The sequence below is a fragment of the Dama dama genome, chromosome 26, assembly GCF_033118175.1.
Source record: "Dama dama isolate Ldn47 chromosome 26, ASM3311817v1, whole genome shotgun sequence".
NCBI lineage: Eukaryota > Metazoa > Chordata > Mammalia > Artiodactyla > Cervidae > Dama > Dama dama.
This window is the reverse complement of record NC_083706.1, coordinates 49,924,753-49,951,481: the sequence shown is the minus strand read 5'-3', so window position 1 is coordinate 49,951,481 and position 26,729 is coordinate 49,924,753. Positions and strand designations below refer to the sequence as shown.

The 26,729-nt window shown below is 38.5% G+C and overlaps 1 protein-coding gene across 5 annotated transcripts; it reads right to left on the bottom strand.

Annotated features, from left to right (window-relative positions):
• On the bottom strand, nt 1-26,475 carry WTAP (WT1 associated protein). 5 transcript variants are annotated; one of them, XM_061130365.1, is made up of 8 exons: nt 26,343-26,475; nt 17,923-17,960; nt 16,087-16,142; nt 12,801-12,859; nt 11,420-11,547; nt 7,745-7,923; nt 2,639-2,793; nt 1-1,260 (listed from the first exon to the last, which is right to left on the bottom strand). In XM_061130365.1, the coding sequence occupies exons 2-8, from the start codon at nt 17,950-17,952 to the stop codon at nt 680-682; spliced, it is 1,188 nt and encodes a 395-aa protein (XP_060986348.1). In that variant the 5' UTR covers nt 17,953-17,960; nt 26,343-26,475; the 3' UTR covers nt 1-679. The 5 variants fall into 5 exon arrangements, with proteins under 5 accessions (XP_060986348.1, XP_060986347.1, XP_060986350.1 ...); XM_061130364.1 differs by lacking the exon at nt 26,343-26,475 and adding an exon at nt 26,044-26,197; XM_061130367.1 differs by lacking the exon at nt 26,343-26,475 and adding an exon at nt 25,238-25,258.
• Between the last annotated feature and the right edge of the window lie 254 nt (nt 26,476-26,729).

Genomic DNA, 26,729 nt, shown 5'->3' with positions numbered 1-26,729 from the left:
TAAGGAGTTACAATAAAAATCTTTATTTAAGTTTGGTCAGTACAGGTAAGATATACTGGAGTCACAGAGCAATATGCATTAACAGGATACATCAATTCATAAAAACTGAGTAACTATGCACACAAATTTCTTAAACATTCAATCACCTAAAGAGAAAATGCACAGATGTATGGTGGGAAAAACTGTATCTAACACTGAAACTACTATAGGACTCCTTCAACAAGTCCAACTTTTAGTGATAAAACTACTGTACTGGGCAAACTTGGCAGTCATAAACCCACATCTACTCTGACAAGTCTGAATGGTGCATAAGCATAGTAACAGCATGAGTAAGAATGCCCTCACACAGCACAGGTTCTAGGGTAGACACAGATTCACACAGACATCACTGTGTTATACTTTAAGGAAAGAGTTCCATTTACAACTTCACATTAACTCATATAAAAATAACCTGACCCTACACAAAATGTCCTTTTAGCAACATTCAAATTAACTGTTACAATTTCCAAAGTGGCAGAGGTATTGAAGCAAAGAAGAAAGGAAAAAAAAAAAAGAAAAAAAAAAAAAAAAACCACCCACAAAAAAGGCAAATTGTGACAAAAGTATGCGTTAACTGGACAGTATCCTCTTCCAAATTAAATGACACTGTATAAAAATTCGCTGGAAATTTTTTTTTTTTTTACAAAACTGAACTCTGTACATTTACACTTGAGTCCAAACCATTCTGAACGTGGCGGGAACCCGCAGTTCGGTTACCTTTCCCACTCACGGTTTTCTCCTCTTGCGGGTCATGATTGGAGTCTGTGTCATTTGAGTGGTGTGTGAGAGAGTTTTCACTGCCCGTGGGAGAGTCTACACTTTCATACCCCGCACTGAGTTGGTTTACGTAACTACTACCTCTGCCAGTTCTCTCCTCCGAGCTGCTGGAGGCCTTATTCCCATTCCCTGGAGAAGAAGGAAAGTCATCTTCGGCTGTGTCCCCCTCCCTGTGAAATCCAGACCCAGACGTCCTCTGCCGGGAGGAACTGCCATTACTTGGTCCGTTGGCCAGACGACTGCAGTCTTTACCTGTGGCCTCTGCCTGTCCTACAGGCTCAGAAGACGTAGTCCTGCCGGTGCTCGGGCCTGGGGCTTGAGACTGCTGCTGTTGGTACTGGGCCAACTGCTGGCGCGTCTCCTTCAGTTGTTGCTGAAGAACTAGAATGGTACTCTGCATACCCTCTACTTCTTCGTCAAGTTGAATGATGAAGTCATTCAGTTCTGTGCAAAGGAGAGTCAAACCTACTTTAATATCTCGTACAATATATTTAAAAATACTTCTTAGTGTCTGCACAAAGCTAGGCAGTCAATAAATGTTTAAGTAAACAAATACAATTCTAAAATCACAAAAGAATATTTTAAAATTTTGCTTGAAATTTTAAAACAGCCATTCAAGAACAAATTTATTTGTGAGAGAAAGCAAAAGCCTGAATATATAAAAGCAACCAAGTTTACAATGATCCAAACTATCTGGCTACATAAAACTGGTTACAGCCCACAAAATCTGTTCCATGTTTGTTTGACTATGGGCCCACAAGCCTGGCCCCTTCCTTACTCCTCACCCTCCTAGCCAATGTTCAGCTCCACAGTAGGTGTAGTCCCTGGGGAAGCCCTTGATTCCAACACTCCAAAGAAGCCTATGCTGTCGGCAAGGATTATTCCACATTCAAGAACAAAATTCAGAAAAAATAACTCTTAAAACTGATAAAAATACAGATGTCTATAAAGTTCTAAAAAGGTCTTGGGGTGGGGGAGTTCCTTCACTACTACACAAAAAGGCTCCTATTTACTGTATTTACAAATAGCAAGAGCTAAAAACCATCACTTTGAAGAGGCAGTTTTAAAGATACTGACTACTGACCTTCTTTGCAATTAACTGCAAAGTTGCAATTACGTTAATCTTTAGAGAGATTGGGTGTTTTTCTTACTAATTTTCTTCACAAAGGAGAAAGAGCATGCATGCAGCTGTACTAGACCAGCATGGTGGCTGACAAGTTCCATTTCTTTGGGCAAATATATATTACATCTTATTCACTAAACAGAATCTCTGTATTTATTTCTTATTTTTGGCCATGCCTCGCAGCTTGCAGGAACTTGAGTTACTTGACCAGGGATGGAACCTGGCCCAGGTGCTGAAGTCACTTGAGTCCACACCACTGGACCACTAGGGAATTCGTCCACAATCAACTATATATTTTTAGATCCCTGGACATGGCCAAATACTTTCAAGATCTACACTTAGAGAAATCAGTTAAGTGAAGATATTAAGCACTGAATATATCCTTTTAAACACTGAATATAAACTTATATAGCTACATAATGCTTTATTAATACAAAAGCCCTTCTGTCTTTCCAAACCCCACCCCTAAAAAAGAACAAAAACTTATGAAATTTGCACAACAACCAACTGGGGGGTAGGGGGGAGCCGCCACTAAATTAAATGGCTTTGTTTGTTGACTCAACTGGAAATATTTCACTTATAATTTCATAGAACCATTGGTAGAGAGTAGCATAAACAGACTCTAATCTATAATACTCATGCCTGGCAGTATTTTAAAGCCAGTGCAAAGTTAACCAAACTTTTCAGAAGTCCCCTTACCATCCTGACTGCTTTTAAGCTCCTCACTATATTTCTTCTGTAAAGCCAACTCTGCTTCAAGTTGTGCAATACGTCCCTGGGACAGCTGCCTTCCAAGCTCTTGATTCTCCTGGATAAGCATTCGACACTTCGCCATTAACTTTTTGCCTGTTTGGCTGCAAAGGAAAGAGCCATTCATCACAAAATGAAGACAAATTCTCAACAACCTTCTTTGTTCGACATTATTACAGCAACAGATATAACACATACAGAACAGAACTCTATGTCACAGCAAGACACCTGCCTACAATCACCGTCGGCTTTTCCGGACACATCCATCTTGTACATTTCAGTATTTTGCCAATACAGCAGCAAAGATAAAACCTGAAGAAAAAGTACCTAAGTGGCTACTTTCTGTTTCTATTACATTATAATTGATTCTGAAATCTACTTTTATCCCAAATTATAATTTTAAATAGAAATAGGCCAGTTATTTGACACACATTTCAAATATATCAGTATTAATAAAACTCTAAGGTACTTAGGTTTATGGAACAGAAAAGTTCTTGAAAGGGTAAATGCAACAACAACCACAATGTAAATGCAACAACCACCACAATGTAAACTTCTACCTAATATATAAAATCAGTACCTATAAATACACAAATGAGAGTAAATTCTTGCTAGACCAGTGTTTATAAGGATGCCTCTTAATAGGCAGTTCCCACAAGAACGTTTATTACATTAAGTGAGGCCTGTTCAGTAATTGTTTTTAAAAAGCCTCAAGACTATTTCTATTTATCAATCCCTCATTTAACTTTATATGATATATATATATATATATATTTTTTTTTTTTGAGCTGTCTTAAACTGGGATATAAGTTTTTGAAATTTTAATACTGATATATGGTGAAGATTTTATTCATGTTGAAAAGATTATCCTTAGGACACAAAAATAAGATTGGGGTTACTTAGCATAAATAATGCAAATATGTGAATATCTGCCAAATTAGGACTGTCATACTTTCTACATGCATACATACAGAAGTTGCAAAAATCAATCAAGGTTCATCCTCTACATATGACTAATAAAGAGATGCACTGTGAAGTAATGTATCGGGCAAATCAAAGCCCATTAAAAGAACAGTGTCAGCAAAAAAAATTTTTAATCAGTAAGATCATTCTGAACTTTATCGTAAGAATATCAAACTCCCTTTTCAAATCTCTTAAGTAACATCACAATTGTATGCTTAAATCAGAACTCTTTAAAAAAGTGATCATTTCTATTGTTAAGGCTGACACTAAAGAAAAGCAGTCAAGTTTTACTGAGACAGTTATTGGGGTTTGTGATGCAAGGTTTCTTTTATCAATAGCACATGTTTTAACCCAATGTGATTCAAGTGAAAGTTTGTGATGTATCTTCCTTACACATATCTGAAGTAAAACCTGGTGGTTGGTGGTGGTGTTTAGTCACTAAGCCGTATCTGACTCTTTTGTGACCCCCTGGACTGTAGCCCACCAGGCCCCTCTGTCCATGGGATTTTCCAGGCAAGAGAGCTGGAGTGGGTTACCATTTCCTTCTTCAGGGCATCTTCCCCACCCAGGGATCGAATCCGCATCTCTTGCACTGGCAGGGGATTCCTTACCACTGAGCCACCAGGAGGCCCAAATCCTGGGTTACTATTGCACAAAGCAGCCTCACCTGAAAACGAGTTAGCATGTGGGAAGGGTTCCCTCACTACATGGCACCTGTATTAGCTGATAGCTGTTTGTTGCTATCACAGCTCCAGATTTCCCCTATTTCCTATTAGCATCCTCAGACTTTAGCCTCTACTGAATTAGAGTTTAGAAACCAAACCAGGAATTAAGAAATAGGCACCATCATCAGAGACAGCGGCCTTTCTTCCACTTCACTGGCTATGCTCCCCCAACTCTGTTTTCTTGTGAAAACATCAGTGTCTACCAACTAACCTGAGAAATCTTTTATATCAATTTTTTAAACACAAACAATTGTAAAAGCAATAGAGTAATTTGTGACCCAACTTAACCTCATAAAAAGTACCAAATTCTAATGCAAAAATATTTGATTTATGAAGTCGAGCCTTTTAATAAATGCCTGTTCTAAAATAATCCTATCACTTCTAAAATGATTAAAGCAAATCTTCACTGAATCTTTTCTTTAAACATTTTATAATTTTATGCCACTTTACTATGTTGTGTAAAATCTGTGTTGTGTTCACTGTGTCACAAAAAACGGTAGGAATCTAATTTCAAGAAACTTGGCTCTGGAGTAATTTTTTTTTAATTAAAAGATATTCTAACCTATTGCTAAAAATAAAATATCTCACAAAGAAAAAAGTAGAAAATAACTTAAGAGAAGGAATGGACACTGTACACTGCTTTGTTATCAAGGGGAAGGGATGAGGGTATTCTGAAGGTGTTCATACAACTAACTTTATAAATGCAAACTGAAAACTGTCAAAATTCTGCAACATCTCCCTGTAACTATTCTAAAATATACACACCGTCACATGCATGAAATATTTTAACTAATGTGGACAACATAATTCAGGGCATCATTCTCTCTCAAAATTTAAACAATGAAAAAGTGAAAAACAAAACCCACACAACCCATTCTATTTGAATTATTCCAGACAGAGTATTGATTGAGCACTATTTGTTTCAAATTAATGATGCAGTTATACCACCCAATGAACTCTAGCTTATAGTTTACTTTTTACAAAATTCCATTTATAGGTGGTTAAAATAAATTAATACAATGAAAATATACAACCATTAAAAATGGTAAGTAACCTAAATATACTAAAAAATGGAAAAAAAGCCCAAGGATAAAGTGGGCCTGGGGAAAGTCATGCTACAAATCATCTATATGTACATATGCATGCCTGCATTTCTTTAAAACCAATACACATATAATTACTGTATATGCATACAAATTATCTTGATACCCAGGAATTTAAAAATGGTCACTATTCCTGGGGAATAAAAAGGGGGAGGGGAAGGTCACCCAGGAGTAAAACTTATTTTACACCTCTACTTTTCTTTACACTGTTTCAATCTTATACATGAGCATGTGTTATCTTATTATTTAAATGTTTTTAACAATAAGAAAGAAAAAACCCACCTCAACATGACTGTTACTTAAGTGGCAAAGAAAAATGCTTGGCTACATTTGAGTACATAATACCTTTTATGAATTAATTATCTCTTGACCTACTGAGAATATGTAGGCCACTTCTACTGTGATCTTTAATGGTATAAAATATATACAAAAGCCTTAATTCGGGTACCATAAGCTAATTTCAAACAGACGTAATTACTTACCCTCCAACCCCCACAAACAGTGAGACTCCTAGAAGCGGATTTCTTGCTGTGAAGTCACACAAACCACTTCTTCAACCCGCCCTCTGCCCCACAATCAGTTCCCTCAAGTACAGACATACGAGATACTTACAATTGATTGGAATGATTAAGAGAGAACTTAAGTCACCCTTGTTAAAACTGCACTTAAACGTTGGGACAATCTGGAACATTTTATCTTCCACTCATCTTAGACTCCATTATCACCAAGTGAAAATTCGAATTGGTGACTTATAGAATGATCTGACGAAAAAATTCACCTCCAGGATTGGATGGAAGCATGAAGAAAATGCCTCATTTATCTAAATGAGCAAATGAATTTGCTAGAAATGATCACTATACTTTTTTTCAATTCACAAAATGTCTCACTTAGGCCAGCCCACAGTTCCAATATATTCTGTCCCCAATCTTCTGGCAGGCACCCTGCAAAGCTGTCCCACATTAATTTCTACTGCAATATCCTGGGACAAGGTGTCAAAAAGCAACAAGTGTCAAGTCTCTTTGTTTTTTTATGATACCAGCTGGAAAAAAGTAGGTCTTTAAAAAATGAGACACAGAGCCTTTTCCTTCACTTTGAAGAGCACAGCAACAATTTTTTCGAATCAATCTGCTCTCCACAGCGCCCCCCAATCAAAATGTTAAAAGTACAACAAAAACATCATAGTAATCCTTGAACTTAAAAAAAAAAAAAAAACAACTACTTCAAGGCACATTTAATTTAATATCAAGAGTGCAATACAAAAGGCCCAAATACAATGAAGGAACACATTCCCCCATTAACACCAACGACAATGCTCTTTCAACATGTGCCTGTTGAATGGAATGGGGATTTTTAATAAATTTCACTACTGAAAAAAATAACGCAGTGAGTCTCATCACAGCCAATATCCTTATACAATCTAGTTGTGAAATGAATGTTTATAACGCTTCAAACAGTTTAAAACCTGAAGTTTGACACCACACCTTCATGTTTGTACAGTCCTCAGTAAGATTATCTACAGTATTAGCAACCATTCAAAGAACAAATCATTGAGTAAAACCACATTGATTTAAGGCTCAATCAAGTAATATAGAGCCCCAAACGAAATGGTTAAATAGATGAACTACTTGTACTGACATCTATTTGATTCACTCATGACTATTAAGTTGGTTCTTGGCAAATAAACCCTTTAAAGGCAAAATTCACCTCGTTTGAGTGTGACCCAGAAGTTCAACAACAATCACGAAGTCCACAGTCTTATTGGCAAAACTGATATACAGTGTCTCTAAGTCACTATGCTCAAGGTTAAGAGCGATGCATATTCCATCTTTACATTTACTGGAATTTTACATGTTCAATTCATGGTTTTAAATCTCTAGGTTTTCATTCCTCCAAACTGTCTGAAGACACAGTGTGCCACAGACTTAAGACTTCTGTTTCTCCCTCTATTTTCTTCAAACAGAAACATTTCTCAAGTGTCTACATGTTCTAGAAGGGGAATTTTTCGGAGGTGGCCACTTCTTCGGAATAGTCCGACGCCATCAGGCCTCTGAAGCAAGGGGAGGGGTAAGAGAAAAAAGCTGAAACACAAGGTTCATCTGGTAAGTTTTACATTAACCTTTACAAGCTGGATAGTATAAGAATGTGGCTTTTTGGCTCAAAAAGTCTGAGTCTTGGTGTGGAAACGAGTACGTGGCTGTCCCACCACAGCTTTCTCGCAGTGGGACTGTCAGGGAAGTCTTGACTGGGGAGTATGATTTGTTTACCTATCAGGCGTAAACTTCCAGGCACTCAGTTCATTTTGGGCTTGTTCCAGTTTGTCTTTAGTCTGTTCCAGTTCACTTTTCATTTTTAGGAATAACAAGTTGATCGCTGGGTCCACCATTGTTGATCTCAGTTGGGCAACGCTAGGCTGCTGGACTTGCTTGAGGTACTGGATCTGAGTCTGTGCAAAGCAAAACAACCCCATTACTACCAAATCAAAGGAAACATACCTGAGAAGATGAGATAAAATCCCTTTCTGTTCACTGGTTTACCAACTTGCTTACTAAGCCCCTCTCCCTTCTATCTTAAGATCCTCTAAAAAAAAGTACAAATTAAAAACAGCTATTTAGGAATTCCCTGGCAATCTAGTGGTTAGGACTCAGTTGCTTTCACTGCCAGGGCTTGATTTCAATATCTGGTCAGGGAAGTAAGATACCACAAGCCTTGCAGCAGAAAAACTCCAAAACAAAACAAAAAAACCCACAAAAGAGAACACTTACAAAACCATTTAAGGTTATCCACGCAGGAAAAAGGGCCATTTGACTGCATTCCATATTTGGAAATTTTAAATATAAGGAGACTACATGTTGGCAATCAAAACAGTACCAAAAAAACAAAAACAAAAAACCCACTGTAGTATTTATTAAATATGCTGATGCCCATTGGGGGAAAAAAAGGGCAAAGTTTAAAATATTAATTATTTAAGAGTATAGTGATTTACTCATACCAATCTGTGCTTTTGGGAAACTGTTCCCTAACATTACACCAGGTACAAGATTACAATTTAAAACATATTTGCATTTCTAAAATTAAAAATACATAGTACTTACATATTTACATGAGCTGGCACTACAGCTTTATAAATAGCACCTTAACCCAAAATTAAGCATATATTCACTTTTTTCCCTCCAAGCAGATTTGAATCACAGCATTGTAAAGCTGGAAGGTGACTGACCTGGTCCAAACTGCTTAGTTTTGAGAGATTAAAGAAGCCAATTGTTCAAGGACACAATTAGTTCAATGCCAGTACTGGATCTAGAATTCTTATTCTCAAGCTTCCTAACTCCCAGTCTAAGGCTTTTCCCACCATACCAAATACCTCTACTTATATATAAAACCTTCAATTTCAACTCTGGTTGTACTGTCAGCACAGTTTTAAAATATGAAATAAAGTAATAAACTATTTAATGCTAATAAAGCATTAAATGCATCACTTTCTTCACACTACCACTTGATTCTAAACCTTAAATAGGATTAAAAATAACATTTCCTAAACAGCTATTAATGTCTAACATAAATTTAGTAAAAGATAAAAATATACTAAGAGAATTAGGCTATACTTAATTACTACTTCACCAAGCAAACAGAACTAATTTTCTTTCTTTTAGCTTAAGGAATTTTAAAAGTTTACAAAATGAACTGCCCTCATCTGCTACTATAAGCTTGCGATTTCCTTGTGATTTTTGCTCCTGCTGCCCTTTCTGCAAAACCTCACTGTGTTCTAACTGAAAGATCAGTAAGTGCTTCAGCTGGGATATGCAGAGAACAGCTGTAATAAAAAAAAATGTGGCTGGAAAAAGTTAGGTTCTACCTGGAAAAAAATCTTAAATCTAGGTTGAGATGACAGAAGGGTGAAGAGGCAGCACCAAAGGCTTAGATTAGGAATAAACTGATCGAAACTGCCAGTGTATATGGGATGGCTGTAGAATCGCTGAGGTGAGTCAATAGCACATACTGTCCAGGTAAGTGGTTAAGAAGTGCCTGGACCAGGATGTCAAGACTAGGGAGGACTCAAGAGACAGAAATGGAGACGCACTGGTTCTGTGAGACGCTGCCATCAGCACCGCCTGCTCACACTCCCGCCAGGCGCCCGCACTGGAAGGTGAGACCCATCCTCTGCATGTGCTAGCACCTAGCACAGTGCCACGTCAACAGGGAAACCTAAAACTATTAGTGATAAAGGGTGAACCTAGAACCCTAAATATCACAAAAAGAAAGAATTAACCGGTTTTGGGACTCAGCACTTGAGTAGTACTACTCATGCCATTAGATATGAAAATCCCAAGAGGAAAAAAATTGGAGGGGTGTTACAAAAAACAAAACAAAACCCCTTATACTGAATGTTGTTAAGATTTCTTTGAACGAAGTACCTAAGTTAAAAAAAAAAGTCAAAAAGTCAAAAGAGGGAATGCCAAAAACCAAATTTGGGGAAAGTGAAGACATAAGAGTGATGAGAAAGGTAATTTTCTTAATACAATGACCTTACAGAAAAAATGTAGTGGCAGTGAAGATGGAAAGTAACTGATAGAAACAAAAGGAGCGCTGAAAAGATAAGAGACAATAAAACAGGCTACTCTTTTCTTTAGCAAAGTTAACAGGTAAAGAAGTCATTTTGAAAAAGTGAAGAAAGAGGGACTGAAGACTTGTACAAATGTGGACAATGTCTACACAGGAAGAATAAAGACTGTGATTAAGTCCTAAAGAACATTTTATTGGTGACGAGGAGGAAAAGAAATAGAAGTGTGCCCCACAGACTATTAACTTCCAATGACCAGAATACTGCCTTATGCATTAGATTTTAATAACTATCTATCAAATGGAGATTACACAAAAATTCAAGAAAACTGCAGCTTTTAGGATTCGAAACAATAGGGAATTCCTTGGTGGCACAGAAGGTTAGGACTCAACGTTTTCATGGCAGGGGCCTGGGTTCAGTCCCTGGTTGAAAGTGAAAGTCGCTCAGTTGTATCCGACTCTTTGTGACCCCATGGACTATACAGTCCGTGGAATTCTCCAGGCCAGAATACTGGAGTGGATAGCCTTTCCCTTCTCCAGGGGATCTCCCCAACCCAGGGATCAAACCCAGGTCTCCCACATTGCAAGCGGATTCTTTACCAGTTGAGACACAAGAGAATCCCAAGAATACTGGAGTGGGTAGCCTATCCCTTCTCCAACGGATCTTCCTGACCCAGGAATCAAACCGGGGACTCCTGCACTGCAGGCGGATTCTTTAGCAACTGAGCTATCAGGGAAGTCTGATTCCACAAGCTGCGTGGCATGGCCAGAAAATGAAAAAAACAAAAGTAATAAAAAACAACAGGGACAGTGCTGCCTCTATCTTATGTAACTTACAAACACTAAAACAAAGGCTAAGGCTGTTGATGAAGACAAAACTGAGTCTAAATCAACCAGGGTTAAAGGAGCAAATAAGTCACTAGATTTCAGATATATGTAGACATGGCAAACAGTACAAATGAAAGGTGTTAACAATTAAAAGGAGACACAGTAAAAACTGATACTTAGTTTTCTGTAGAAAGAGATAAGACAATGAAGGAGAAATTAACGAGAAAGCTTGCCAACTAAAATGAGTAAATAGTGCTTATACCCTCAGGTATTATATTACTTAAAAATATCTGAACCAATATACTAATTCTCATAAATTATGGAGATTTCAGAGAATAACTTCAACTTCTGACTTCTTGGCCACAAAAAATTACTTTAAATCCAATGATGAGAAGTTATCTATAAGAATTTTACATTTAAAACCTATCTACCTTAACAAAATGTGCATGTATAATTAGTATTAATTATAATTAACTTGATGTGAGTTAACACACAAAATAATGTGAACCAAAACCCAAACCCTCATAAATGCTTAAAACATATGAAATACTTACAGTACACTCTTGCATCTCTTGCTCCTTGGTTGCTAGTCGCATTACAAGAATGTTTTCCCTGCGTGCAGATTCTTGCTGCTGTTGCTTTAGTTTTTCTTCAGATTCCCTTAAGCCAGTTACATCATTAGCTGATGATTAAAAGGAAAAAAATCCCAAAACATCATGAAACATAATTTAAAGATCAAACTGAATTAACCAAATGAAAGTTCTGACTCCCTTTGTCAAGGATAATAAAAACCATGGTAAAAAAATTTAAGTCTTTAGTTTCTATCCTAAACTAAACTTTTATGACAACAAATTTCATTCCTGATCATGAGTGCTTTTTCAAGAGTTAGTGGTTTTAAACTGGTCCACAACCACTTAATACTAGATGAATTATGCTGTTATAGTCTAATCCGTTCCCAAAAAAGACAGGAAATTCCACTATTTGCATTTGTTTATACTACAAAGTATTCACAGAGTCCTGATTAGTATTGTTAAACCTAATCAATATAAACATGACCATAAATGCACAGCTAATTATTACTTTAAGCTTTCATAGGGGTTTCCCTGGTGGCTCACTGGTAAAGAATCCACCTGCCAAGGCAGGAGATGTGGGTTAGATCCCTGGGTTAGGAAGACCTCCTGGAGTAAGAAATGGCAACCCACTCCAGTATTCTTGCCTGGGAAATCCCACTGACACGAGCAGCTGGGAGGGCTACAGGTCATGGGGTCCCAAAAGAATCAGACATGACTCAGCCATTAAACAACACTACTCACAACTTCTATGGATTATACCATAATTATACAATAACTGAGATCTTAAAATATTAATCTTTCTGAACTTGGAAAACTTTTACACTCGCAAATAATGTTACTCTAAAACTCAGTGAAAAGTGACAAAGACTAAAATGGTCTAAAATTATAAACTTTATTATTTTCAGTAATTTTTGAAAAATCCATAAATATACAGATATATCCTACTGTTAGAATTAAAGCTATCATACATTTAATACCAGCTGCTTCTACATTTCCCCTGCTAGAGTAATACTCATGCTTTGCTTCAAATTTTTCTGTGGAAGGACTACATCAAGGGAAGTTTCAAGTAGTTGTGAATTTCCCTATCTGTGCACTCTCAGAACATTGTAGTTCAGTTTGAAGTCATGCTACTGTTAAGATTACGGTATGTCAGTCTTCTCCAATGACTATAAACTCTTCAACAAGACAGATCTTGTCTCCTTCATCTTTCTACTTCCTAGCACCAAACACAGTGCCTGGACACAGGTCCATAATAAAATTCTTGCATAAAATTTACTTAGTAAAACCAACTATCCTGTGCTTATAACAACAATCTAAAAGGAAATATTCACACAGTCCTCTGGAAACTAAAACCCAAACTTACAGTTGAGATCTGTGTACTTGCCCTCCAAAGCTTGCACATATGCTTCATACTGTTTCCACCTAATACAAAAATAAAGCCACATTAGCTATGTTTAAACTGCTTTTACTAAATATACTAGAAAATCACATCCATTAACTTTAAATACTAAGAATTCCACTGTGTGGATTTTAATGTCTCTCCCGTTTTAACAGGGGCTTCCCAGGTGGCATCAATGTAAAGAATCCGCCTGTCAATGTAGGAGACACAAGAGACTCCAGTTCAATCCCTGGGTCAGGAAGGCCCCCAGCTGTGGGAAATGGCAACCCACTTCAGTATTTTTGCCTGGAAAATCTCATGGACAGACGAGCCTGGCTGTCTACAGTCCATGGGGCTGCAAAGAGCAGACATGAATGAGTGCACATGCAGACACTCCTATTTTAAGATAATTATAAATCTAGTTTAACCCATAATAAACCATAATAAATTAGTCACTTTAAAATTATTCCTTCTTCAACTTATAGGCATTAGATAAATGGAAATACAGAGAAAAGTGTTCTCTGCTGAGAATATAACAAGAGATGTTCCCATGAGTCAGATCACACACCATACAGGACAGTGTATCAGTGATGTTCAGCATGATGCCTGGACTATAAAAGGTGACTGAAAAACTTACCACCACTTTTCAGATATGCTGTCCATCTCAAACAAAAGGCATTTTAAAATGTGCCTAATTATAAGGGACTGAAGGTGATTTCTCTCAAAGTAATAAAAAAGGAGGTCTGTCCTTTTTTGTACAGTATAAAAACCAGAACATACTGTTTTTCAAAAGCATATCTAATTAGCAGAAACAACTTGCAAATAAATGCCACATGCTATCTGGACCTTCCTTCATTACATTCCTCTCCCCTCAATATATAGGCTTTAGGACTTCCTTGGTGGCACAGTGGGTAAGAATCTGCCTACCAATGCAGGGGACACGAGTTTGATCCCTGATCCATGAAGATGCCACCACCTCGGAGCAACTAAACCCATGGGCCACAACTACTGAGCTCAAGCGCTAGAACCCGCGTGCTGCACTCGCCTGGAACCTGTGCTCCACAATGAGAGAAGACACCGCAATGAGAAGCCTGTGTACCAAAACTGGAGTAGCCCCAGCTCTCCTCAACTAGAGAAAGCCTGCAAGAAGCAACAAAGACCCAGTGCAGCCACTAAAAAAAGGGAAAAAAAAAAACCCTCTCAGGGCTTCCCAGGTGGCTCAGTGGCAAAGAATCCACCTGTAAATGCAGGAGTTGCAAGTTCAATCCCTGGGTCAGGAAGATCTGAAGATCTTCTGGAGAAGGAAATGGCAACCCATCCAATATTCTTGCTAGGATAATCCCATGGACAGAGGAGCCTGGCGGACTACAGTCTATGGGGTCGGATACAACTGAGCACACTCGTGCGTGCGCGCACACACATACACACACTAGTTGCTCTAGGCAACTACTGCAGATAACAAACTTTCCCCAGTCTTACGTTTAAGCAACTGCTCCGGACAGTAAGCTGTCTGCTACCCTGCTTACTGAAGAAATATGTTTCAAGCTGCTCTACAGTTACACCTAATCAAAATTTAGATTTTAGAATATACTTTAATAATCTTTAAAATCTTTGACAAGTTATGAGATTTATAAACATTTTAACATAATGAACAAAAATATTCCATAATATCAAGCTAATCCACTCTATATAAAGACAAGGCCAAAGGCATGCTTATTTTTATGGCCTCTACAACAAAGGTCACAAAGAGGAGTTCATTCAATATTTCAGGATGAATAAAGATGTTTTATGGAGGTTAAAGTAAGATTTTAGAAGAAAAGACAAATATAAAAGCTCAACCGCAAACATCCTTATCAAGAAGATAGGGAAAAAACCTACTTAAAAGTCATAACCATACCAGAGACAGAAAAAGAACATCAACACATGAGTAGTGTATCACGAGCATCTACATCAGCAAAAAATGGCAAGAGTAATTTAAAATACTAAGTATTTAAATTTTATGTGCAGGAATATAAAGGTATGCAATAGGAAAACTATCCTATGCATGAGACGATGGCAAAGAAAGATGAAGAGCATGTGCACAATAGAGGAGCTAAGTAGAACAAGGGTAGCAGACTCTTAAACAATGGAGCATGTCATCTGTGTCTCCCCATTTTGCATGCATGTGTGCTTAGTCACTAAGTTGTGTCTGACTCTTTGCAACCCCACAGACAGCAGGCTGCCAGGCTCCTCTGTCCATGGGATTTACTAGGAAAAAATACTAGAGTAGGTTGCCATTTCCTCCTCCAGGGGATGTTCCCGACCTGGGGATCGAACCCGTACCTCCCACACTGGCAGGCAGATTTTTTACCACTGAGCCCAAACCACCTTCACTCTCCCCCAACTTCCAACCTGTTAAATTTACTCAGTTCAGCAAGTAAAAATTCCCTGAAATTTCTAGAGGAAAAAGTTTAATAAACTTGCAGGCTGCCCTAAAAAGCATTAATTTCATTTTTATCTAAAAGTTATTTCATAAAAAGCTTATGACAGTGATAAAATGCAGAAAGAATACATTTAAGTTATAAAACACAAAACATGCGTGATCCCGTTTTCTGATTTCTTACATTTAAAAAATGACTAATACAATGCTGTACTTGACAGTCTGCTTTAGTAAGACATTTATAAGACAACCATAGAAATTCGGAGCTGGATGTCATCTTTAAAAGTAATTTAATCCAACTCCTTAAACTTGCAGATAAGAAAATGAAGGCCATAATGGTGACTAAAGTCACAGTCACAAGACCGATTAACTTCGCTTCGTCAGTAAATAATGCATGTCTTTCATGAGAAGAATACCCTTGAAGGCTACAACTTTTCCACATGTTACATGGAAAAGGGAAAAAAAAAAACCAACAACATCAAAACAAGTCTATTCATTTGTTAAACTGAAAGCTTCCTGAGTAGTGTCTTTCCCCATACCAAGTTATACACATGAAGTACAAATGCTTCTCCAGTTAGAGTTCTGAATATGTGCCCTCTACAATAAAAAAAATTCAGGTTACCTGTCCGTCTAGAAGTTACCCAAGCTAGTGCTTTAGTTCTTTAAAGTGTTATGCTTTCCCCAATGTTTATACAGTGAAGAAACAGGCCATAGAAAAAAAGTGTATTAAATGATGTGAAGATGTGTTAACATTAAAAACAAAAGAGTATCTGGTATAAACACTATAGTATAAAATCACAACATAATGTTCTATAGAAAGATTTTTATATTTTTGATAAAAGAATATTTTACCTTAGAATTAATTCATCTCGTGCCATAACTTTGAAGTCTGTTTCACTCAGTCGAACCTGTGAAGAAAATTAAGATATAAACCAAGTGCTCTTTCTAAAAGTTTTAAAACAATAAAAAAAAAATAGTGGCAATACCAAATATGGAGTGAAGATGCAGAGAAACAGTGTTCATACGTTGCTGCTGAGAATGTAAAATGATACTGCTGCTCTGGAGGTAATTTGGTGGTTTCTTTAAAACTAAAAATGGATGTTCCACACAACCCAACATTTGCACTATTAAGCACATATTTCAAAGAAATGAAAATTTATTTTCACACAGAAACTTGTATAAAAATGTTAAGAGCAGCTTTATTTGTAATGGCCAAAAACTGGAAACCACCCAAATGTCCTTCAATAGGTGAATGGTAAACTATGATACCATGAAGTACGATTCAGCAAGAAAAAGAAACAGACTGCTGGCATATACAACTTGGAGAAAGCTGAGGGAAATTATGCTGTGTGAAAAGACTAAAAGGATACTTAATACAGCATCACTTCACGTGTACACCATTTGTGAAGCGGTGTAATTACGTAAACGAAGAGATGATTAGCGGTTGACAGGAGTTAAGAATAGTGGGAGAGGACGGACGTGGCTATAAAGAAAGGAGTGGCATAAGAGAGGCTTGTGGTAATGGTTCAGGTAACTATTTTGGTTGCGGTGGTTTTTACATTACGTTACAAGTGATAAACTTGCACAGAACTATACACACACAGAATGTACATGTAACTGGTGAAATCTGAGCATGTGGACTGTACCAGTGGTCAGGCTGCTGGTTTTGATACCGTCACACAGGACGTTAACACTGAAGGAGGCTAGGTGCAGACTACACAAAACCTCCCTGTGCAGGTCTTTGCCGCTTACGATGAATTAATAATTATTTCAAAACAAAGATTTTAAAAATGAGAATATTCTAATAAGATGAAACTGCTTTGTAAATTGAGAAATATTGTTTTCTCTAAGCAAAAGAAGACTATAAAGCTGAAGAACCTATCCTAATTAATATAAAAATCTTACTAATTTCCCTTATTAAAATCTTCATAAAAACAGTTCAAATTGTAGCATTTGCCACAATGTCAACGTTACTATCAGAAACAAAAGAGGGAAAAATCACTGTTGCAGCAGAATGTATTAAGCCTAACTGAAAGGACCCAGTAATTCTCAGATTATTAAAGCACTTGACTTTCTAGGATAAAATTTCCATAACGTTTACTATCCAATAAATGGTTCACTTAAATACTCACTGGTTAGTAAGCACATATTCCTGCTTTCCCAACTGCATTATAAATTCCTCTTATAAAGTGTTATTCCTTTGTAACCTCTTGTGTGTGTGTGTCACAGTGCTCAAACTGAATTAACACAAGAAAATAAAACAAGGAAAGTGAGACTAGAAAATAAAACTTCAGCGGAAAAGGTAGAATCTAGCTGTTATGTTTTTTTTAAAAAATATAAAAGTGGCTTTGCATTAAAACCAAAGGGATTTAAGTTAGAAAGAAAAACAAAGTAAGTAACTTAGAGGATCTTGTAAAATACTTTTCTATTTTGACATTATTTGTAGCTACAAGCTGGAAACAGTCACATGATAAAGATTACAAGTAGATCATGGGGATGCCACAAGTTTTCCAAAGGCTGAAAATGTTTTTAGTCTATATTACATATAGATACAATGTCTCACACATTACAGACCCACAATGCTATATAACTGATAGAAAAAAAGGAGGAAAACAAGCAAACAATACGGACAGCCCCTTCAACTCTATTATTCAAATAAAGTGCTTAAAAACTGCTAAGAAAGCAAACCTTTTTGGGAAGAGGTTCTTCGTTGGTCATCTTGAATCCTAGAAAAAGGAGTAAAGACAAAAACGTCAACTGATTTTCTTCTAGTTAAGGTAGAAACAAAACATGCTGGCTTTTGCAAAAGAATTTATTGCTGAACTCAGTTATGACCAAATCATTAGGTTATTTTAATTAAAACACATCTTTTAGATGAGTTTTAGATTTACAGAAAAGTTACAAAGGTATTACAGGGTTCCAGTATACTGTGGACCTAGGTTCTCCTTTGTTAATATCTTACATTATTATTGTCATTAGGTTTTTTTTTTTTTTAAAGAATTCTCTCATAAAAAAGTTGATCATTCTTTGTAATGTTGCCACAAAGGACTGAAAGAAATGCAGTTTTTCAGTGCACTCTTACAACTGCCCTGTGAAAGACAAATCCTGCAGCAGAAAGGGCAGATCTGTGCTGAAGTCAGATACTGGCCTCAGGCAGTATCCCAGGCATCTTGTTAAAAGGATACAGAGGGGTAACACCAGTTGCTAAGTCTTGCCTTTTACAGAATTAATAGTTATAGTAAGGTCAAGTTTATCACTGTCATGATAATTCACCACTATACAATATAGGAATGAAGGTATTTCCACCTTAATAAAAATATTCCTACATTACCGACATTATTTAACTTCACAGAATAATCTGTATCTCAAAATTAGCTTCTTTGTTATTCCTAGATATCCCTTCTAGTAGCAAAGTCACAAATGTCCCCTTAAAAACTTTCTTTTTCCTTTACTTACTACAAACTCTATAACTATTAAAAAGTTAACCAAAGAGATGTAAGCACGTTATGGAGACGTGATGTACAGCACAGTGACTAATTAGTAACATGGTACTATATATTTGAAAGCAGGTAAGAGTCAACCTGAAAGGCTTCATCACAAGAAAAAAAATTTTTTAACTATGCAGTGATGGATGGTAACTAGATTTATGAGTGCTTCTCTTGCAATGTATATAAATATCAAGTCATTATGTTATACACCTGAAAATAATGTATGTCAACAATATGTCATGTCAGTACCTCAATAAAAAATAACCAAAGGAGATAGAGTATAAAACTGAGTTTTAAAAGCTACTTGACTTATAGTGACTATTTGAGATTTTTCAAAAGGAGATGATCTTTAATACCATTTTTTATATTACATACAATCCCAACTCAAACGTCAAATATTTTAATTATACTGTCATTAAACCCTGATTTTCAGATTAAGTACACTGAATTGAAGACATCAGTACATTTTAGAGAAAAAAAACTATATATTGATTATGACATCAATTAACTGGTTTAATTCTTCCCTCTGATGATCTTGTCATTGCATGTAATGAACAAAAACCTGAGTATGTGTCATTTGCTTCTGAGCTGATGTAACTGATCAAGTCTCTCTAACCAACTAAGATCTATGAAGAGATGGCTGTATTTCTAGTTTTTAAAAATCAGTATTCTTTCTCTTTAAACTGGCCCCTGCCTACTTTAGGCTCCTTATCACCCAGTTTATGGTCTCTGTTGCAAGTTACAGATAGCTGCTTAGTGACTATCCTAACATGATTCTAGTAAATCCAATCATCTCGGAAATAAAGCCTCACTGTGTTTAACTCTGGAGGCCTGACTACCTCTATTTTAGCACGGTTTTAACATGCATTCACTCCACTAGACTGCAACCTCTTAGAATCCACATGTCAAGTTTAACATTTCCTTGGAACTCCCCATTTGTCCAGAGCTAAACAGTAGGCAAATATCAATAACACATTTAATTTAAAAATTCAAGAAAAACTGTGCCATTTGAACTTCACTAGTACATAATCAAAGCTATGGTTTTTCCAGTAGTCATGTACGGATCTGAGAGTTGGACCATAAAGAAAGCTGAGCGCCGAAGAATTGATGCTTCTAAACTGTGGTATTGGAGAAGACTCCTGAGAGTCTCTTGGACTGCAAGGAGATCAAACCAGTCCATCCTAAAGGACATCAGTCCTGAATATTCATTGGAAGGAGTGACGCTGAAGCTGAAACTCCAATACTTTGGCTACCTGATGTGAAAACTGACTCATTTGAAAAGACCCTGATGCTGGGAAAGATTGAAGGCGGGAGGAGAAGGGGATGACAGAGGATGAGACGGTTGGATGGCATCACCAACTCGATGGACATGAGTTTGAGTAAGCTCCGGGAGTTGGTGATGGACAGGGAAGCCTGGCGTACTGTAGTCCATAGAGTTGCAAAGAGTCAGACATGACTGATTGAGTGGACTGAACTGAAGGTTGAGCACTGATGAATTGATGCTTTTGAACTGTGGCGCCGGAGAAGACTCTTGAGAGTCCCTTGGACAGCAAGGAGATCAAACCAGTCCATTCTAAAAGAAATTAACCCTGAATATTCATAGGAAGGACTGATGCTAAAGCTCCAATACTTTGGCCACCTGATGCGAAAAGCTGCCTCACTGGAAATGACCCTGATGCTGGGAAAGACTGAGGGCAAAAGAAGGGAGGGAAAGAGGATGAAATGGTTGGATGGCATCACAGACTCAATGGACATGAGTTTGAACAAACTCAGGGAGATAGTGAAGGACAGAGAAGCCTGGCATGCTGCAGTTGATGGAGTCGCAAAGAGTTGGACACGACTTAGGGACTGAACAACAATAACAGTATATAAATGTGTACTTCTATGTCCCTACTCTGTATATACAGTAATATACACATTACTATATATAAAACAGGTAACAGGTAAGAACCTACCATATAGGACAGGGAACTCAACTCAGTACTCTTAATAACCCACATGGGAAAAGCGTTTTAAAAAGTGGTGTATGTGTATGTATAACTGACCCTCTTTGCTGTACAGCAGAAACTAACAGCACTGTAAATCAACTAAACTCCAATAACAGACAAAAACCAAACATTGGGCATACCAATCCCTTGCTATCCCCTCACATCAGGCTTTACTTTTCTTCTCAACTCCTATCACAAGCTGACATTTTGTATACTTATCTGTCTACCCCAGGGATAGAATAAGCTCCATCAAAGAACTGTTTCATTCACTGCTGATGTCTCAATACATAGTACACACTCACATATATGGTAAATGAAAATATGAACAAATGAATCAGCTTCATTTACTATTTAAATTGTAAGACTGAACTAAATAAGACAATCTAATTTTTCCCCCCAAATGACCCAAGATGACCATACTGTAAAATTCTGAGAATGTACTGTGAGTTCTACGACTGACAGCTTGAAAACAGCTAAATTTACTACTACAGACGGGTAGTTTGTCTATCTGGTTACTAGGCACCCTAGCTACTCAGAATTTTGGTTATAAAACAAAGTTTCATGGATGATATTCAATATAAATTACAGCTTAAAAAACTAGTATAAAAAAATAAAAACAAAAAAACAAACTAGTATATGCTTGTACAATCTGACACTTCCCCTAGGTTTATTTGTTCATTCTTTTCCTAAAACCATGAGCTTAATTAGCAACAAATAAGCTAATTTGCTTTTTAAAGGATATTTAAAGGGCTGGTAAATACATTAAGAAAGTTCTAGTAACTCCACTTTTCTTGAAGAGAGTGCAGACTTTGAAAACAAAAAAGAGCAGAACCTCTGAGCCTCACTCTCCCCATCTCAAAAAGGATTACCACTGCCAAAGCTCAGAATTACTGTGCTATTTTTGAAGACATACATTAGTCTTTAGTATAGTAACTGTCACAAAGTAAGCATTTTGTTAGTTTCCTTCTTCCCACTGGAGAGAAAAAAAGCCACCACAAAAAAGACTCAAGCACTCCTTCTTAAAGATTCTGAGGAGAAAACTGACAAGGATAAGATCATAACATGCTCCTGTTTCTAAGCCCCAATGCAGCCCCTACTTGGTGACCTCCAATTTTTAGAATTCTAAACAGTAATTTACACTTCTAACACTAGCTTATGTTCTTTTTAAAAAATTTGACACTTGGTAGAATTTAATTACACATTGTTTAAAGGATATCTAGATTTTCTTTAAAAAAAAAAAAAGGGATATCTAGATTTTCTTTATAAAAATAAATGCCTACATTTGTAATATAAGTCAGGGATAAATACAGGTTTTGTACATATGTTTGTGTTTTGTATGTTGACTCTCAGTAACACATCATTTCACATGTTATGGAATATATGACTTGGGAAATCAAAGCATTAGCATTTAGTAAGAAATTGCTACCTTATCTTCAGCTGATGAAAAGTCAATCTTGGCTTGAGATTCCATGATATATCACAACAGTTAAATGGACAGTGTGACAAAAGGCAAATTAGAAATAGGCTTAAAATTTAAAAGAATCAGCATTCAACTATTTAATCAAAACAGAACATGATTCTCAATTCCAACTTTCACCTTACACGTGCTATAAAACTTATTACTCCCCAAGGCAATTTTTTTAGCACAAGTGACAAGCACAATTACCACCTAAAGTTAATTTTAGATTCATAAAGACAATGGATATACCAGGTTCTCAGAACAATCTATCAGAAAAACAGAATGACTGGAAATATTATTTGGGGTTGAATCATGAATCTTGAAGAGAAAAAAAAAATGAATATATACCTAAAGCTATGAATCACTAGGTAATCGGCTCAGATTAAAACAGCTATTAATTTAAAAACTTGGGGGTTAGGATTCCAAATTTAATGCTTCTCAAAAGTTGGTACCAATGAGGACAGGTAATTCTTCCATTCCTCCATCCTCAATAATGATCAAGCTTTGCAAACTGGAGAATGCAGAAAAGCAAAACAGAAAAAAATTAAAACCTGACCAGTTTAGCTGCCCTTAGCAAGTTGAAAAAGACTGGCTAAAACATGGTTTCAACTTTTATGTAAAGGTTTGTTATCCATGTGGATAACACAGATAACATAGCTCAAGTTTAGAATGTCAAAAGTACCTTCTACTCCTGAGAAACAACATTATGATGCTAAGTTCAGTTCTGGTTGGCTAGGTGCCTAGCATCCCATATCCCAGGGCTTCCCAGGCTCTTAGCATTAAGATCCTAAGTCACGAAATCCTGTGTCGGGAAAATCCACTGGAGAAGAGAGGGACTACCCACTCCAGTATTCTTGGGCTTCCCTTGTAGCTCAGCTGGTAAAGAATCCACCTGCAATGCAGGATACCCGAGTTCAATCTGTGGGTTGGGAAGATCCCCTGGAGAAGGGAAAGGCTACCCACTCCAGTATTCTGGCCTGGAGAATTCCATGGACTATATAGTCCATGAGGTTGTGAAGAGTCGGACACAACTGAGCGACTTTCACGTCACAATAAAACAGTACCAGATGGCGTGGGCTTCCAAGGTGGTGCTAGTGGTGAAGAACCCGCTTGACAATGTAGGTAGACACAAGAGACACAATTCCATCCCTGGGTCGGGAAGACCCCTGGAGGAGGGCATGGCAACCCACTACAGTATTCTTGCCTGGAGAATCCCATGGACAGAGGAGCCTGGCAGGCTGCAGTTCATAGGGTTGCAAAAAGTCAGACAAGACTGAAGCGACTTAGCACATACCAGATGACACAATTTCAGCAACAAACCAGTACCTTGCTGAAGCTAATCATAACTAAATCCAAGAAACTAATAATCTGACACTGTACTAACCTAGGCACAATAGCAGAAACCGTATTAGCTAGAAACTGGAAGACCAGCTTTTCTTAACTTTGTAATAATCAGGCATGTGATACTGAGCAAGTCATTTTCTTTAGATTGCAGTCTGTAAATCAGCAAAGAGGATGCCAATTTTGCTTGTCTCACAAAGTGCTACAAATCTCAATGCTTTAAGTACCATAAAAATGCTTTACAAATATATTTCAAATAAAATACTGATATTAGCCTAAGAGAATTTTAACATGCACTTAGGAAAAATTAAATTCCACCAACTATATTTGCAAGAGTTAAGACCGTTTCTTTCTAGCACTGAGTTCTAGCCTGATGCACCACCTTTATATCTAATGGGATATACTGCTAGAGGAATATTGAGAGGTTTTGTTCCAGTAAGCTTAGTACTAGAATATATTTAGAGGAATATTGAGAGGTTTTGTTCTAGTAAGCTTAGTACTAGAATATATTTAGAGGAATATTGAGAGGTTTTGTTCTAGTAAGCTGGGTACTAGAATACATTTAGAGGAATATTAAGAGATTTTGTTCTAGTAAGCTGAGTACTAGAATATATTTAGAGGAACATTGAGAGGTTTTGTTCTAGTAAGCTTAGTACTAGAATATACTTAAGCCCCCAGTGGCTCATCTGCCTGCAACACTGGAGACATGGGTTCAACCCCTGGGTCACAGAAGACCCCCTGAAGGAAATGGCAAGCCACTACAGTATTCTTGCTTGGGAAACTCCATGGACAGAGAAGCCTGGTGGGTTACAGCCCACGGGGTAGCAGAAGAATCAGACAGGGCTTTTAGAGGAAGAGTAGTGGGAGATAATTAATAAAAACAAAAATAAAACCAAATACTGTCTAGCTCTTGTTTTGCTAAAGGATCCAACAGAAAATTTTTAAGAAAAACTTTTTTCAAGAGCAAGATAATGTTCTATTGTATGAAAATGATCAAGACCTCTAAAATACACAATATTTTCAGGGGAACTGTGTATTACATACATACATACTTAGATGAACATAAAGGACTCGGAGTGCTATAAGGGACCGGACAAATATAATTATTACAACTCTCCTCTCCATGCCATAAGGCTATGAATTTTCTGTATTATACCAACTCATTTCTGAAAAATACTCAAAATTCAAACAGGAGAAGTTCTATAAATTAGATGAGTTGAGTAAAAAAAAAAAAAAAATAGCTGTGCCTGGGATACACTTGATTATCATTACTTTTGTCGGTTGGGACTTAGAAATTTAGGTAGTTTGCCTAAGTTCTGCTACTGGGAAGTGAAAATACTGATCACTTAGCTATAGCTAACTGCTTAAGATAACGTAAGATCTGAAAGAACTGTAGGAATACAGTGAAACAAACCTTTGAAATTTAACCTCATCTTTATCACAAGCCACAATTTCTTTCCCCAACTTGCCTAATCAGATGATACTAAATGATATATGTAAATGTGTAACACTTAGACATCTTGAAAAAGATTTTCACAATAATTTTTTTTAAACGGGGTTTTAAATGGCTACACATGTTTATCTGTTATACAAAACTTAATGGTCATAATCTTTAAGTAAAACAGATAATCATTCTGCTATACACCTGAAACTAACACAATAGTGTATATCAACTATATTTCAATTAAAAAAAAAAAAAAAACCCAGTAGAATTTGTGGTGACACACCTGTGACTTCCACTTATCCTCCTCAGTGATGGAACTAAATTCTGAAATAGAAAACTAGATGAACTCAGGACCACAACATGCTCATGGAAATATTTTTCTACCTTTCTCTAATCTTGGCAAAAGGATCATTTCTTCCCTTATGAACACGGTTATCACGGATTTTAACCTAGTCCTTTAGGATCAAATATCCAACCTGACTTCATCAAAACAAACGTGGACATTTTTCCACTACGTGTTCCCCACTGACTAGAAAAATACGGTTTACAGGGATCCAAAGTGAGATTTTAAAATTTCACGGAAACCTCGAATTCAGTATTTTTTTTTTAGTCAGAAAGCATGCACTCATTTAAAAATGGAAGTCTACAAGACAACGCAGCTGCAGTAGGAATCTACTGCGCGATGTGAAATGTGCTCCACGAACGCGGCTTTCCTCCCCTCAGCTCGTCGGTGCCGCCAGTCCTCACGGTCCTGCCGAGGGAGGTGGGGGGGAGCCCGCGACGCCGAGGCGGGGACGGGACGGGAAGCGCGCTCCGAGGGGACGGCCTCCCGGTGTTGCCGGCCCCGCGGGAGCGCCCACCTCGCCCCCGGCTCCCTGAGAACCGAGGTAAAATGGCCTCGAGACGGCGGAAGTGTCGTCCCTGCCAGCGGGCAGACGGCGGGGCTAACGGGAGGCCGGGGGGCCCGGGAACCCCGAGTCCGCCTCCTGCGCTCAGTTGGCCCCTTCCGAGGTCGGGCGGCCGCACCTCAGCCGCCTGGGGACCCGGAGGTCCTCGGCTCCGCTGCGGCCGGCGGCGGCCCGCACCTACCTCTCCAGATGGAGGCCGCGCCGGCGCCCGCTCAGTCACATAGGCCGACCCCGCGCTGTCCTCTCGCCGCCCAGGCCGCCCGACCTCGCCGCCGCCGCCGGCCCCCGCGCTCCTCCTCCGCGCCGCAGCCCCGGCGCTCCCCTTTATTTGCGGGTCTCGCTGCCACAAAATGGCGCTGAGGGAGGAAGCAAGGCCCCGACGCCCCACCCCCTTCCCGCTCCTCCCGCCGCCCCGCCCCGCGCCGCCGCCGGCGCCCGCCCGCTTCCCCGCCCAGCGGTGTTTGCGCCCGGCCCACTAACCGACGGGTAGTGTCTCCCGGACGCGGTCGCGGCTACCCGCTCGCCGGGCCCCGCCGCGGGGAGGAGAGGCTAAGGGAAGGCGCCCGCCGGGGTGGGGTCTGCAGTCGCTCAGGGAGGAGCTGCGGCCGGCGGCACGCCCCGCGGCCGCTAGAGCCCTTGCAAGCTCGCCTGGGGGTGGGGAGAAGGGGAGGAGGGGGGCGGGGAGAAAGGCCGGCCTCAGGGAAAGGCCAGCCGCGAGGTCGCAGGTCAGCCGCGGGGCATCACGGGAAGGGCGGCGGGGGTCGCGATTGGCGGCGCTGGTGGTGGACGCGCTCGCCGGGCCACCTGCGGCTGCGGCGCGGCCTCCGGCGGAGGAATCTGGGCGAAGGCGGTGCGTGATTGGCTGCC

Coding starts and splice junctions, on each gene's coding strand:
- WTAP (XM_061130365.1), bottom strand. CDS start 17,952: ATGACCAACGAAGAACCTCTTCCCAAAAAG. Junction 16,143..17,922: donor AAGAACCTCTTCCCAAAAAG/GTTTGCTTTCTT, acceptor TTTTCTTCACAG/GTTCGACTGAGTGAAACAGA. Junction 7,924..11,419: donor AAGAGATGCAAGAGTGTACT/GTAAGTATTTCA, acceptor TGCTTTGCACAG/ACTCAGATCCAGTACCTCAA.